At 39.6% G+C, this 16,141-nt stretch overlaps 1 protein-coding gene across 1 annotated transcript in view; it reads right to left on the bottom strand.

Moving 5' to 3' along the window:
* Window positions 1-16,141, bottom strand: part of ADAMTS6 (ADAM metallopeptidase with thrombospondin type 1 motif 6) — a gene marked incomplete at its 5' end in the record, with an annotated part of 267,294 nt that overhangs the window by 157,980 nt on the left and 93,173 nt on the right. The window contains one exon of the mRNA XM_079702297.1: window positions 1,402-1,445. Within this exon, the coding sequence (XP_079558423.1) occupies window positions 1,402-1,445 (44 nt within the window). The remainder of the gene's footprint in view (window positions 1-1,401; window positions 1,446-16,141) is intronic.

The following is a 16,141-nucleotide window of genomic DNA, read 5'->3' as shown; positions in this document are numbered from 1 at the left end:
TAAGTTAAACAGTATAATTTCTACATTAAATAACACCAGTTCATTTCTATAGTAAACGCCTTTATATTTCCTTAAATGACTTAAAAAATATCCTTGCAGCATAAGGGCAGATATTACTCCTACATAATAGATAAGGAAATTGAGGAACAAAGAGCTAAATAAACTATAAAAGGTAATGCACTGAAACTGTCAAAGTCAGTTGTTGGTTTTCAGCTCATGTTCCCTTCCTCTGGATTATTGTTGGTCTTGTTAACCTAAAACACTGTGAAGAAAATCTTTTTGATGTGAGCTGTCTCAGCAAAGAGTTCGTTCTCTGTGTTATGATTTTAACCAGCAAACTTCTCCACCATAATACTTGTCGGCAAATTGGGATTTCTCCTTTTGCTGTAAATCCTGAGGGAAATGAGGAAGGAGAGCCTGAGAAGGCAGGTAAAATCATCAAGAGAAATTTTAATTTTTGAAGAGATGTTTCACTGACCTCTCCAGGACCTCTACTTTAAATCTGATCATCCCCAAATTCTCATGAGGAGCGTAGGAACAGAATTCATAACTATTCCTTTACAGATAAGAAAAGTGAGACTTGTCAGAGAATCTAGAGAATTCACCTTCAGTTGCTTAACTTCTGAGTCTGTAAAAAGTCTCTATGACTCTTAAAAAAACCCACCATATAAAAGCCTCCTGCTTTTACTTAAAATAATTCTAGTTGCTTAACAATTTAGTCTACTTGAAAGCTACCGTTTTCCCCCATTTGTATTTGCAGTTAACTTTAAACCACTACAAAGTTATGCTCTGCAACAAAATGATTTTTTAATTTCTAGAATACTATAGAATTGCTTTAAAAAAAACAAGTGATATATGGGAAGCACAAGAAAGATAATTCTGCCCTCTCCACCTCTGGCTGTAATATTTTACAAAATTGGTTTTATTCTGTTCAGGTAATAAAATTTTCCAATAATATCTTTATTTATGAGGATATAATCTTTCCACAAAATTGGACCAAAAGAAGTACTGTTCTTAATGCCTCTCCATGAAGTATCCCCTAAGTTTTTTTCCCCTTTCCTTCCTGGACTCAGATTTGAAGTTGCTGGTTGCTTTAATTTGCTCTCAAACTCCTTAGTATTTTTGGAAAATATATTACAGAGATGGATTATATGAAAATGAGTGGTTACTTTTGATTTATTATTACTGTTTGATGATTTTGAATCACCTCCTAAGCTGTTTTCAATCATCATTCTACTTGTTTCCTAGTAAGTGACATAAACACAAAGGGCAGGTTTACCAGTTTACAGGAATAATTTCAGATGTGGCAGAAAAGAAAATTACCAAATTAATAATAATAAAAAGTAAAGCCATTGGACCAGAAAGACAATCTGAACTATCCTCCCTTTATAATAAACTTACCCAGTGTTCCACAGGGCTTATTTTTATAAGTGCAGATATCATATCTATAGAGGAGAAAAAAGAGAAATGAAATTTGTAATCTGATCAAATTTGTAAAATATTTTTGTATATTCATCACATTTCTTTCATGGAGCTCTGGTTGTCAGACCACAATCAGCGCAATTATGAGCAGCCAGCTGGAGTGTCGGCATTTTCAGCACTCTGGGGGACAAGCCAGCTGCACTACACTCACAGCCTCTGGCTGCAAGCCAATGGGACACCTGCCAGTAAGAAAGAAAGGTTAAAGTGGATTTTTGTAATTGCAAGTTCCATAAAACCATCTACCATACTGTTCTGAAGCTAGAATAGCTTGTCTGCAGATTGCTACTGCTTCTACAAAAAGCAAATGGGTGGCTTTTTATTCCCAATATCTTTTGGACCTGCTGGAATATTTTTTTATTATAGCCACAGACTATATTTTATACTTCTGAGCTATAAGCAATATTTGGGGTTCCTTTAACACAGGTTCTTGTTTAAAAATAAACTAGGGGACTTCCCTGGTGGCACAGTGGTTAAGAACCCACCTGACAATGCAGGGGACCCAGGTTCAAGCCCTGGTCCAGGAAGATCCCACATGCCACGGAGCAACAAAGCCAGTGCGCCACAACTACCGCTCCTGCGCTCTAGAGCCCATGAGCCACAACCACTGAAGCCCGCACGCCTAGAGCCCGTGCTCCACAACAAGAGAGGCCACTGCAATGAGAAGCCCGCGCACCGCAACGAAGAGTAGCCCCCGCTCACCGCTACTAGAGAAAGCCTGTGCGCAGCAACGAAGACCCAACGCAGCCCAAAATAAAATGTAATTAATTTTAAAAAATAAAAATAAACAAGGGCAATACAGCAATGGGAATAAAATTGATATCACATAGTTTTCCTAGTTGTATACCAGCAATTTAGTGTGGTTAAAACACAAATATTTTACAGCCAGCTAAATAAATAGCTCAATAGAAAGCTTTCCTAATGATGGTCAGATACTTATTCTAATGCTGTACTATATTATAACTCAATACAAAAGATGGAATCCATAATGTTGCATATTTTAAAATATATTACATTTAGAATGCTAAATCAGTATTGATGTGGGCATTTATTTTTAGTATTTTTATAATATCTTTGAAAACTAATCTCTAAAATCAAAAGTATTCAGTTCTAAAGTGAGAATAAAAAATAAAGTTAAAAAGACTGAACATTTTTATTTGCCTACAATTTATGCTACAAATGAAAAGATTTTCAGGAAGAAAATAAAATTTCACCAACTAAATGAAAATCCAGGTTGTAAAAGCTTTTTTTAAAAAATTGTATATAAATAATGGTTAGTCCATAGTACTAGAGGAAGGCGTTAATAATTAATCCCATTCTTGTTCTTCAGATCGAAACTTATTTTCAAGAAACAAATATACCAGCATACCACTGGTTATTCTCATTAAAATCCCTAGAGATTCCCTTTGCCTATTTTTGAATTTCAAAATCTTCATCTTGTTCATTTTACATTTGAGAAAAGGGATTTCTTCTCCTCTTGTATACCATTCTCTTCTGACCATTCACATATTCATCCCCTCTCTTCTCTTGTAATTGGAAACCACAGGATTGCAGTATCTGGTACACTCTTGAATATAAGATAGAGAGAGGGTACTTGGTGTACTTACCAAAGCAACAGAAAGTATATTCTGGGTGTCACATCCAATTTATCTTGTGATTATATGTGTGATGCCTATGACATTACATAGACAGAACCCATACCAGCAGTCTTCAACAAAATGTAAAAAAAAGGCTCCTCATGGGTAATGCAGATATAAATGTTTAAACGGAGCCTACTTCCAAATCCTCAATTCCCATATGTATCATTTCCTAAAATTGATTTGCCTGAGGATGCACCTGCAAGTCACCAGTATTCTGTCCCTCTTTCGACTTTCACAATCATCCTGCTTCTACTTTACAAAAAAGAAAGCATACTTCTCACCCATCCCAAACCTTGCTATGGTGCCTTGTTCCCCACCCACCCCTGTGGGTAAAAGTCTCCAGAGCATAATGCAAAGGGATAATTCAAGAGTGCATTGGGAGAAAACCAAGATGGTGGATGAGTAGGAGGACGTGGAGTTCATCTCTCTCCACAAATGCATTAAGAATACATCTACAGGGCTTCCCTGGTGGCACAGTGGTTGAGAGTCCGCCTGCCGATGCAGGGCACAAGGGTTCGTGCCCCGGTCCGGGAAGATCCCACGTGCCGTGGAGCGGCTGGGCCTGTGAGCCATGGCCGCTGAGCCTGCGCGTCCGGAGCCTGTGCTCCGCAACGGGAGAGGCCACAACAGTGAGAGGCCTGCGTACCGCAAAAAAAAAAAAAAAAAAAAGAATACACCTACAGATGTTACAATTCTCACAGAACACCGGCTGGACACTAGCAGAAGACCTTGGACACTGGAAAGGACAAGAAAGATCCCCGCACAACTGGGTAGGATGAAAGAAAGAAGGGAAAAAGGAGAGGAGAGGCAGCGGAACGGGATCTGTACCCCTGGGGGGAGCTAAAGCAGAGGAGAGGGTCCCGCATCCGGAGAAATCCCCTCACTGACGGGGAAATCAGTTGGGACAGAAGGGGAGCATCTGAGGCTGTTGGAGGAGGAGGAAACGGCTTGTCTGTGGCAGACAGGACAGAGTTAGAACTACACAGATGGTCCGTGCCACACCCTGTGCGCCCCAGACTGGGACGTGTCTGCTGGTGCACACGGGGGGCGGGGGGAGGCGCTGAGAGCTGGAACATGCGGACTGAAGAGCAAACCTGGGGGCAAAACTGCTGCTGGCTGCGAGGAGACAACCTGAGGGGACGAGACGGAGGAAATTCGCAACCAGGAATGCTTGTGGAGGAAACCCAGACTGCCATAGAAGCAAGGCGCCACTGTTGAGTGATGTGCAGGGGGTGGAGCCGCCATTACAGCCTCTCGCTCCCCACGCGCCAGCCACCTGTCCCCCCAGGCACTAGGAAAAGCCCCCAACAGGGCTGGCCTTCTCATGCCTGCCACCAGGCGCTACAAAAAGCCCCCAACAGGGCTGGCCTTCTCATGCCTGCCACCAGGCGCTACAAAAAGCCCCCACCAGAGCTGACCTTCTCGCGCCAGCCGCCAGGCACTAGGAAACGCTCCCACTAGGGGCAGATCTCTTGTGCTTGTGGCCACCGGCTTTCCCGTGCACCTGTCACCACTGGGGCCCCCGTGACCCAGGAAGTCGTGCCACCTCTGAGCCCTGTCCTCACCGGGGCAGACCCGAATGCTTCAGGGCAGCCTTCAGAGCAGACTTCTGTGTGTGGCCCACATACAGAGGTGGGGCTAAAACCACAGCTGAGCCCCAGGGGCAGAGCAACTAAGGAAGAGGAACAAATGAAGCACCGGACAAAGGCTCAATCTCCAAAATATACAAACAGCTCATGCAGCTCAATATCAAAAAAAAACAAACGACCCAGTCAAAAAATGGGCAGATAGACCTAAATATACATTTCTCAGGCTTCCCTGGTGGCGCAGTGGTTGAGAGTCCGTCTGCCGATGCAGGGGACACAGGTTCGTGCCCCGGTCTGGGAAAATCCCACATGCCGCGGAGCAGCTGGGCCCGTGAGCCATGGCCGCTGAGCCTGCGCGTCCGGAGCCTGTGCTCCGCAATGGGAGAGGCCACAACAGTGAGAGGCCCGCATACCGCAAAAAAAAAAAAAAAAAAAAAAAAAAAAAATATATATATATATATATATATATACATTTCTCCAAGGAAGACATACCGATGGCCAAGAGGCACATAAAAAGATGCTCAACATCACTAATTATTAGAGAAATGTAAATCAAAACTACAATAGATATCACCTCACACCAGTGAGAATGGCCATCATCAAAAAACCCACAAACGATAAATGCTGGAGAGGGTGTGGAGAAAAGGGAACCCTCTTGCACTGTTGGTGGGAATGTAAATTGATACAGCCACTATGGAGAACAGTATGGAGGTTCCTCAAAAAACTAAAAATAGAACTACCATATGACCCAGCAATCCCACTACTGGGCATATACTCAGAGAAAACCATAATTCAAAAAGACACATGCACCCCAATGTTCACTGCAGCACTATTTATGATAGCCAGGACATGGAAGCAACCTAAGTGTCCATTGACAGATGAATGGATAAAGAAGATGTGGCACATATATACAATGGAATATTACTCAGCCATAAAAAGGAACAAATTGGGTCATTTGTAGAGACGTGGATGGACCTAGAGACTGTCATACAGAATAAAGTAAGTCAGAAAGAGAAAAACAAACATTGTATATTAACGCATATATGTGGAATCTGAAAAAACTGGTATAGACCGTCTTATTTTCAAAGCAGAAATAGAGACACAGACGTAGAGAACAAACGTATGGATACCAAGGGGGAAAGAGGGGTGTGTGATGAATTAGGAGACTGGGATTGACATATATATACTATTGAAACTATGTATAAAATAGATAACTAATGAGAACCTACTGTATAGCACAGGGAACTCTACTCAATGCTCTGTGGTGACCTAAATGGGAAGGAAATCCAAAAAAGAGGGGATACATGTATACGTATAGCTGATTCACTTTGCTGTACAATAGAAACTAACACAACATTGTAAAGCAACTATACTACAATAAAAAAAATGCATTGATCCTGGAGGATAATCCTTTATGAGCAAAGCAAGAAAAATTGAAGGAGATGACACTTGTTTCATCCTGGGAAGACCTGGGGTCTGTCAGTCTGATTGTTTATAAAGCAATCTATATACCTATCTCACATTTAGAATTCAGAAGTGAGACGGTTGTCATGGAGTGTATTAACAGGTTGATTTGACCTAAAAAATGAAGTCAGGCTTGTTATTGACTGATAGTAAGTCTGACTTAGCTAAGTAGTTTAGCAACAAGGAATGACTTAGCCAGTCAGATTTTATGCAGACAGTTTTCATGATTGAATGAAATAGGCAGCTCCAACGTTTTGAAAAAATTTATTTAAAGCATATACACAATATATAATATGTTTTTAGCTATAGTCTCTGTAGCTACTTAAACTTTTGATAAAAACTATTTTACTTATTTTTTTCTTTTCAACTCACTGCTTTATTTATTCATTAATATCTTTATTGGAGTATAATTGTTTTACAATGTTGTGTTAGTTCCAGCTGTACAACAAAGTGAATCAGCTATATGTATACATATATCCCCATATCCCCTCCCTCTTGAGCCTCCCTCCCATCCTCCCTATCCCACCCCTCTAGGTCATCACAAAGCGTCAAGCTGATCTCTCTGTGCTATGCAGTAGCTTCTCACTAGCCACACATTTTACATTTGGTAGTGTATGTATGTCAATGCTACTCTCTCACTTTGTCCCAGCTTCCCCTCCCCACCCCCCGCCCCGTGACCTCAAGTCCATTCTCTATGCCTGCATCTTTATTCCTGCCCTGCCACTAGTTTCATCAGTACCGTTGATAAAAAGTATTTTAGATATCAGCTTTAATATATACAAAGTGGTACATCATTTAAAAAAATTATTTTTGGAGGCAAATTAAGCAAAAAATTTGAAAAGCACAGATAAATACAACTTATATTTCCACCTCAAAGCAGTCCTTTCTCATCTCCTTTCCCTGTTCTCATTTTGCCTACACCCTTTATATTATACTCATGATGAATATTATTTCATTCTGTCACGACTGCAAAAATACCTACACAAAGGCTAAAGCCACCAACAAATAATACAAGCTAAAGCATCTTAGACTAGGATAATTCTATTTGCATTTTCTTCAGCTTTCTCCAATCCTCTAATATACCTATAGAATTCTCCATAAGCCATTCTATGGGGAAAAGACGGGATTTCCTAGTGGCTTCTTCATTCAGTTTACACTCTATCCTTCTCTATTCTATATTCACAGAGAGCAGTTATGATCTATACTTCACCTTTAATACCAAGTACTAAAGAGCAACATTTTTACATTCATTCTTTCCTATACAGATGTACTGAGCACTTATCACATGCCCAGGTATAGTGCCATATACTAGAACCTAAAGATGAATCAGTAAGTTGTAGTCTATTTGGGAAAAGACACATAAGCAGATAAGTTACAAAATAATGTGAAAAGATGATTAAATAAAATAAATGTAAAAAAAGTTAAACTTAACACAACAGAGCCAATACTTATTAGCTATTATAATTATTGTCACAGTCAAGTTATATACAGAATACTATGGAAATACAGATGAAGGAATGATTCTACAATAGAAAACTAGGAAACAGACTCATATATAACATAACATCTGAAACAGATTTAAGGACGTAGCCAGATAAAATAAAAAAGGAAAGGGTATGGCATATATGGGGAACTATGAAAAGTTCAGAGAGGCTGAAACATTGAACATATAGGGTAAAATAGCAGAATACAAACTTGGAGAGTTGGTGTGGGAAGGAGGGCTATTAACTACCTTGAATGCCAGACCAGATTTGTTTTTTCCTACAGGCAAAAGAAACTTAGAAAATAAGTTTGCATAGTAGGAAAGTTTTTTTTAAAAGTGTGTTTATATGAATGTGTATACAGATTAAGTTTGTACACAGATAAACGTCTGGGAGCTTAACGGTGGGTAGCTGAGAAGGAGGTGGGAGAGTAGGGAGAATATAATGATTTCTACTCTATTATATAAATTTCTATATAGCTAATGTTTAATCAGAAAGCGTTTCACCTATGCTGGCCTCTGATGATCAACACAAGAGATAGTTTATAGCTAGTCTAATTAATGTTTAATAAATGTTGAAAATGTGTTTTTCATTGAAGAAAAAAATTAATGGTGTTCCAGATCTGTAGATTTGCCAAAAGATTTCAGAAGCACTCTACTGCCCTTTATGAACACTTACAAGAATTCAGCAAATATTGTAGGCTATACACTTAGGTAAAGCTTCTGAGACTTGTGTGTCCGCTCATTGGTTTGGAGGATCACGGTGCCAGCTGACAACTATAAGGGTAACAGAATTCTGTCCCTAAAATATGTTCATGCACACACTGAGTGCATTTTTTCACGCAAAGTATTGTCAGAGCACCGAAATTACAACTGAAATGTCATCCAACTTATAAAGTAAGGAGTATGAACTATTTTGTGCCTCCTTGTTTATTTAATAAATATTTGTATGTTTAATGAAATTTGATCTAAAACTCCCCTTCATTACAATAGATAACAACACTCACTCACCAAACCCTCAGAGTATGCCTGATCATATTCACTTAGGTCAATTTGAAACAATAAAAATTCCTGATTGATGGAAGGAAGAGGTGATACAGTAATAAGAAAAATATGTACATGTAGGTATATCTATCATGATACCTACTTCTAAAAGACTACATTGAATTTCCACTTCAACACAGAATTGATTAACACAAATATTTTTCCATTCCTTGATTGTGTGTGCTTGTTCAACATTGTGTTATCTGTACATAACAAAATGTTCAGCGTAAGTGCAAGGTAATCATTTGAGACTTTTTTTAAATTAAAAATTGCTTTAATTCCATTACTTCCATACTTTTATAAACTTATTCTTTCACATTTTACCTTTTTAAATGTGTTTTTTATGTTACTTCATATTCCATCCGTTTTCTCATAACTATTTTTCCCTCTTTTTCATGCATATATTTCTGAATCTTTCCTTTCCTACAAATATTGTCTTTGCCCCATATTTCTACAGATGATAAGAATCTTGGTGAGTTATCTAATTCAAGCTATGCTACGCTTAAACCAGGACTTCTCAAATTAGGCCAAGGATGAACCAGCTTATTTCAGCTTCTATATATATCCCTCAATCTTCTCACATCTAACCTCTAAACATCATTTTTTCCACATTATGCCATGATAACCCTCACAAACTTCACACTGCACCCCTTTCTTTCTCGTGATTTTCTCATTTTTACCTCGCATCAAATTCACTCTATACTCTATCAACTCTTCTCTGCCATACTATGGTTTTGCCTTATTTTCCTCCAAACCTGAGCCACTTCGGGAAAAACTGCAAAGAAAAAAAGTGCAAGGAATCTTGCTTTAACCCAAAGATATAATCTGTGTGCTTTTAGGATTTACCTTGCTGCCACATAAATTGAAGAAAGAAGAGACAGAGGAAAAGGAGTTTCCCATTACCCACTCTCAGCACCCTTTAAACAAATAGTCTGTACTAAATCTTGACCAACCCAGATGTGGCAGGAGCACCAAAACTTGGGCCTTTGGTCTAAACTACGGGCTAGGCTAAGAAGCACACTGGCATCCTAAGTAGTGAGAGAAAAGCTGAAATATGATTAGAAAAGGTGCTCTGGATTCTGAAAAACAGCACTTTATCACTGTGGTACTTTTTTCTTTGTTTTCTTTTCATGAAAGAATAATAAAGGGCTCAGTCAAGGCAGGTGAAAAAGAGCTAAGAAACGTGATCATGGGGATTCTATGTAAAGCCAGATACATAAAGGAAATCAGGGTTCCTTTTGGGTGAGTAGGTGAATGCATACATTGTCATTTCCTTACCCTAAATTCATATGGTTGAATTTTGAGCAAGATCAAAACCAGAGTTGGCTAAATATCTGTTACTATAACATTGGTATACTTTTCTGCTGTGAATACTTTCAGCTATTGAATCTCCTAATCACTTTGGCTAGGCATGGCTATCAGAAGAAACTGACCAAAACACATGATGAAGCTCCATTTTAAGGTCTGCAAAATATAGCACTACCTTACAATGATGAAATATCTAGATGGGTTCTTCAAACCTTTTCCAAAAACTACATTCCATTCTTATGTAAGAGAAATGATCATTGCAAAGAAGCATTCCTTTCAAAGATTTACTTTTGAAAATGGAATGAATTAAAATCTAAACTTTGAGTCTCACTTGTTTAACACTGAGTCACAGACTAACTTCCAAACAGAATGTCCTATGTACTGTGCTGTCTCATTTTTTCTCTTAGATGTGGTGGTGAAAGCCAAGTGATAGTGACACAGCACTTTTCAGCTTTCTTTACATGTACTGATATAAAACACGACCTCAGTTCTAAAGACAATTGTAATAAAATAATGAGAAAAATTATTTTAACCCAATATGTGTGAGAATGTACACCACTCTTTATGATGAATGAAAAAGATTATAAGACAACCTGCCTTAGTTTGGGCTGCTATAACAGAATGTCATAGACTGGGTGGCTTAAATGACAGATATTTATTTCTCATAGTTTTGGAGGCTGGGAATTCCAACATCAAGGTGGCCTCAGATTCACTGTCTGGTGAGGGCCCACTTCGTAGCTTGTACACAGCTGGCTTTTCCTTGTGTGTGCACATGGCCTTTGATTGGTGCTTGCTCATAAAGAGAGAGAAAGCTCTGGTGTCTTTTCCTCTTCCTATAAGGGCACTAATAGCATCATGAGGACTCTACCCTCATGACCTCAACTAAATCTAATTACTTCACAAAGGCTTCACTCCCAAATACCATCACACTGGGGATTAGGACTTCAACATTGGAATTGGGGGGGTGGAGGGGACAAATGTTCAGTCCATAACATTTTACTCCTACACCCCAGATTCACATACAAATTCATGTCCTTCTCATGTACAAAATACATTCATTCTATCCCAACAGCCTCAAAAGTCTTAATTCATTCCAGTATCAACTCTAAAGTCCAGAGTCTTACCTAAATATCATCTAAATCAGATATGGGTGAGACTCTAGGTATAACTCATCCTGAGGCGAAATTCCTTTTCAGTTGTGAACTTTTGAAGCCAGAAAAGCTATGTGTTTCCAAATGGAGGATTAGGCATAGAATAAATGTTTCCATCCCAAAAGGGAGAAATCAGAAGGAAGAAAGGGGTGATGGGTCCCAAATAAGTCCGAAACCTAGCAAGGCAAATGCCATTAGATCTTAAGGCTTGAGAATAATCCTCTTTGGTATGACGTTCTCCCCTCTAGAACCATTGGGGTGGTGGCATCACCCCATGGCTTTATGAGGTGGCCACACCCCTTCAGCTTGGCAGAGGCTGCCCACCTGGCTTCACCCACTCTGCTTCTATGAGGGCCCTCCCATGCAGCTCTGCAGGGCAATGGCCCTGCCCTTTGAAACCAGGGTAGAAGTAGTCTTGCCTCCCAGGCTGCACAGTCTGGGCCTGTGGTGGGAGTAGTAGCCCTGCTGATCTCTGAATTGTCTTTGGTGTCCTTCCCTTTTCTTAAAGGATAATGCATGTTCACAGCCTTCCTTCATTACATCCTATTTTCTCTGTTTCCTTTTGTCCCAGCTGGCAGTGTTTTTCCTGGTATAATCCCATCTCTATTCCTGACTGTTCAGATGGCTGATTAGGTCTGTAGTTCATATCCACACTACTCTCCCTATTAAATGGTCAGTCAGCCACACATTTAGTGTTCTCTTTTGAACACACTTCTTCACTTTTTGCAGTTTGGATAGGATGAGGATTTTCCAAATCTTGAAGTGCCAGTTCCTTTTTTGCTTAATAATTCCTTCTTCATTTCTCTCTTCTTGCATTTTGCTATAAGCAGTCAGGAGGAACCAGAGCCCTCCTTCAATGCTTTGCTTAGAAATCTCCTCAGCTAAATATCCAATTTCATCGCTCATAAGTTCTACCTTCCACAAAATACTAGAACACAAACATAATTTGGCCAAGTTTTTTGCCACTTTATGACAAGGTTCAACAAGGTTCACCTTTTCTCCATTGTCCAATAACCCTCATTTCTGACAGAGATATCGCCAAAGTGGCCTTTCTATCTGTATTTTTATCAACATTCTGCTCATGATTATTTGTGTATTCTCTAAGAACATGGAAGCTTTTTCTACAACTCTCCTCTTTTCTTTCTGAGCTCTCACCAGAATCGTCTTTAAAAGTCCCTTCACAGCAATCTTAGGTTCTTCTAGCAGGCATCTCAAAACTTTTTCAGTCTCTACTCACTATCCAGTTTCAAACCTTCCACATTTCTAAGTATTTGTTACAGGAGTACCCCACTTCTCAGTACCAATTGCTGAATTAGTCAGCTTGGGCTGCTATAACAAAATATCATAGACTGGGTGGCTTAATCAACAAATATTTATTTCTCATATTTCTGGAGCTACGAAGTCCAAGATGAAGGTGCTGGCAGATCCTTTGTCTGGTGAAGGCCCTCTTGCTGACTTGCAGACAGCCACCTCTTTGCTGTATCCTCACATGGCAGAGAGAGAGGGGGTTCTGGTCTTGTTGTCTTCTTATAGGGGCACCAACTCCATCATGGGGGGTCTACCCTCAAAACCTCATCTAAATCTAATTACCTCCTGAAGGTCTTAACCTCCTAATACTATAACACTGGGGATTAAGATGATAACATATGCATTTTAGGCGACCACATTCAGTCCACAACACTACTTTAAACGCGAATTTGATTCAGTTTATGAACTTCACAAGTTACATTTTTTATAATACTCATCTCTTTATCCAAATGACATTAATTATCTTGGAAAAGTTACTTGCTGATATTTTTGAACCCTTAAAACCCAAGACCACCCATATGTATATTATCTGATGAGGTAACATATTTATTATTATTATGTGACTATCTTATATAAGACTTCTCAAAGATATGTCAGGGTTATTTGCTTAATAAACATTAGATATATTTAGCTACTAATTCTTGTCTTATGTCAGAGGCTACCAGTGTTTCTGCTCATGGAATGAATTAAAGATTTACCATTAGATTGTAAAACATAGCCCTGGCTATTCACATGATAATATGAATTTTCCATTCATTCTACTAGGGTTTTTCTATTGGGAAGCATAGAGATAGTAAAGAATGCCTTTGCTCTTGCAAAACTGTCCCAAGCCACTGCAAAATGTTGATCTATCTGACAAGACTGAAATTTTCGTATCTAAGTTATAAAAGCCTACCAACACAGGATTTTCATTCCTTTACGATCATCAGTAGCCTCAATTCAACGGATTATCATTTTTGTCCTCTGAGCCTATCCTCAATAGTATTTCAATCCTTTTCCATCTCCTGGTTAACTGATTAACTTTCTCCTTGATTTTTTTTTTTTTTTTTTTCTGTACGCGGGCCTCTCACTGTTGTGGCCTCTCCCGTTGCAGAGCACAGGCTCCGGACGCGCAGGCTCAGCGGCCATGGCTCACGGGCCTAGCCGCTCTGCGGCATGTGGGATCTTCCCGGACCGGGGCACGAACCCGCGTTCCCTACATCGGCAGGCGAACTCTCAACCATTGCACCACCAGGGAAGCCCTCCTTGATTGTTTTGTCACTAAATCATGATATATTCTTTATAATGAATAAATTGTTTCTATATTTCTACACATTCAACAAAAATGGGATATTACGTTGCTTGCATCCTGTCTTTTAGCTAACAATATATTTTGAGCATCTTTCTATGTCAGTAAAGAAATATGCACATCATTTTAATGACTTTATCAAATTCTACTGTAACAAAATTTAAACAATGCCCTATTGTTGAAAACTTAAATGGTTTCTAAGTTTTCACTGATATAAACTTAATCACAATGAACATCACTATAATTTTGCACATTTATCTGATAATTTTTTCATATTAAAATCCTAGAAGAGAAACACATTTAAGGATTATCATTCATATTGTAATGATCTCACCCTTGCCCACTTCAATAGCCTTATGTCCACCTCTCTCCCCTTTCTGCAATCTCAAGTCGTATTTACCTTCTTTTGGTTTCCAGAACATACCATAATTCCTTCCATTTCATGAACTTTGACCTTGCTCTTACCTCTATCTGAAACACTTTTCTACCAATCCTACTCTCTTTGCTAGGTTACTCCTACTAATCTTTCAGATTCCTAGTCAATGCACTTCCTCAAGGAAGTCTTCCTTGACTAGATGAGGTTCCCCTAATCAATACTTGTCGAACTCCCTAAATTCTTCCTTCATAGCTCTTACCAGACTGGTACTTTCATGTATGTGTCTTTCCCACTAGACTGCAAATTCTTTGAGATTAGGGACTGGGCTGTTTTGCTCACTACTGTATCCCAGCACCCAGCACAATGCCTGGAGCACAGTAGGTATTTAGTGTTTATAGAATTAACGCCCTCTAGAAAAGTTATATCAATTTATGCTTCCACAATCCTATTTCCTGATACTCTTGTCACCAGTTAATGAGAAGAAAGTTATTCTAAGGTATTGAAACAAAGTTAAATAATGAAGTTCTTTTTTTTTTTTTAATAAATGTATTTATTTATTTATTTATTTATGGCTGCGTTGGGTCTTCGTTGCTGCACGCGGGCTTTCTCTGGTTGCGGCGATCGGGGGCCACTCTTCACTGCGGTTCCCGGGCTTCTCACTGTGGTGAGTTCTCTTGTTGTGGAGCACGGGCTCTAGGCGCACGGGCTTCAGTAGTTGTGGCTCGCAGGCTCTGTAGTTGTGGCTCACGGGGTCTAGAGCGCAGGCTTAGTAGTTGTGGCACATGGGCTTAGTTGCTCCATGGCATATGGGATCTTCCCAGACCAGGGCTCGAACCCGTGTTCACTGCATTGGCAGGTGGGTTCTTAACCACTGCACCACCAGGGAAGCCCAAATGAAGCTCTTGTGTGTTTTTCAGGGAAGCAGAATTTTTTTAAAGGTACATTTAATATAGCATTGTCTTGGTAAGTAGATAATGGAATAAGTTTGATTCATTAAAAATTTATCTACTAAAAGATTCTCTCATATTAATAAATTTAAAAACTAAACCACTTTTACAACAAATATTTACTGAGAGCTTACCATGTGCTGGGATAAGGAAAAACATGGACAGGACTAACTTACTCTTCATCTGAAGATGCTTAGAAACTTTTCTAAGACCAGTAAAGGTTTAATCAGGCATCATTAGAAAGAGAAAACCTTTTCACTCTTTTACACCACTGGAGTACAATTTATTGGACTCAACTTTATTCATTTTAGTTATTTTTGTGCCCTCCTTTTCCTTTGTTCTTTTACAAGAACTGGATAACCTTTTCTCAGGGTAGGTGTATTCATCTTTTGAGCTCCAACTCTACTTATAACACCCTAATTTATATCCTTAAGTATCTCTTGTTGGGGTGAATGCAAATATCTTTTATCCAACTCTACCTTATTGTAGCTTATTATTCCTAAAGCATAACTCTGCTCATGCCATTCTCCCACTCAAAAATTCAACTCTCTCCAAAAATCTAAACAGTGTAGCTTGGAGTTCAAGAACCCTCAAAAATCTCAATTTACCTTTCTAGAATTATCTTTTACTTCTCCCTATATTTGTCTTTTATTCTAGCTAAATTTGACTGGTGTTGCAGTGGTTAAGAATCTGCCTGCCAATTCAGGGGACACGGGTTCAATCCCTGGTCTGGGAAGATCCCACATGTCACACAGCAACTAAGCCCGTGAGCCACAACTATTGAGCCTGTGCTCTAGAGCCCGTGAGCCACAACTACTGAGCCCGCACACCACAACTATTGAAACTTGCGCACCCTAGAGCCCACATGCCACAACTACTGGGCCCATGCACCACAACTACTGGGCCCACGCGCCACAACTACTGAAGCCTGCGTGCCTAGAGCCCATGCTCTGCAGCAAGAGAAGCCACCGCAATGAGAAGCCCGCGTACCACAACAAAGAGTAGCCCCGCTTGCTGCAACTACAGAGAGCCCGCACGCAGCAGTGAAGACCCAACACAGCCAAAAAAAA

This window comes from Hyperoodon ampullatus, assembly GCF_949752795.1.
Source record: "Hyperoodon ampullatus genome assembly, chromosome: 4".
NCBI classification, from domain to species: domain Eukaryota; kingdom Metazoa; phylum Chordata; class Mammalia; order Artiodactyla; family Ziphiidae; genus Hyperoodon; species Hyperoodon ampullatus.
This window is presented reverse-complemented; position numbering and strand designations above follow the sequence as displayed.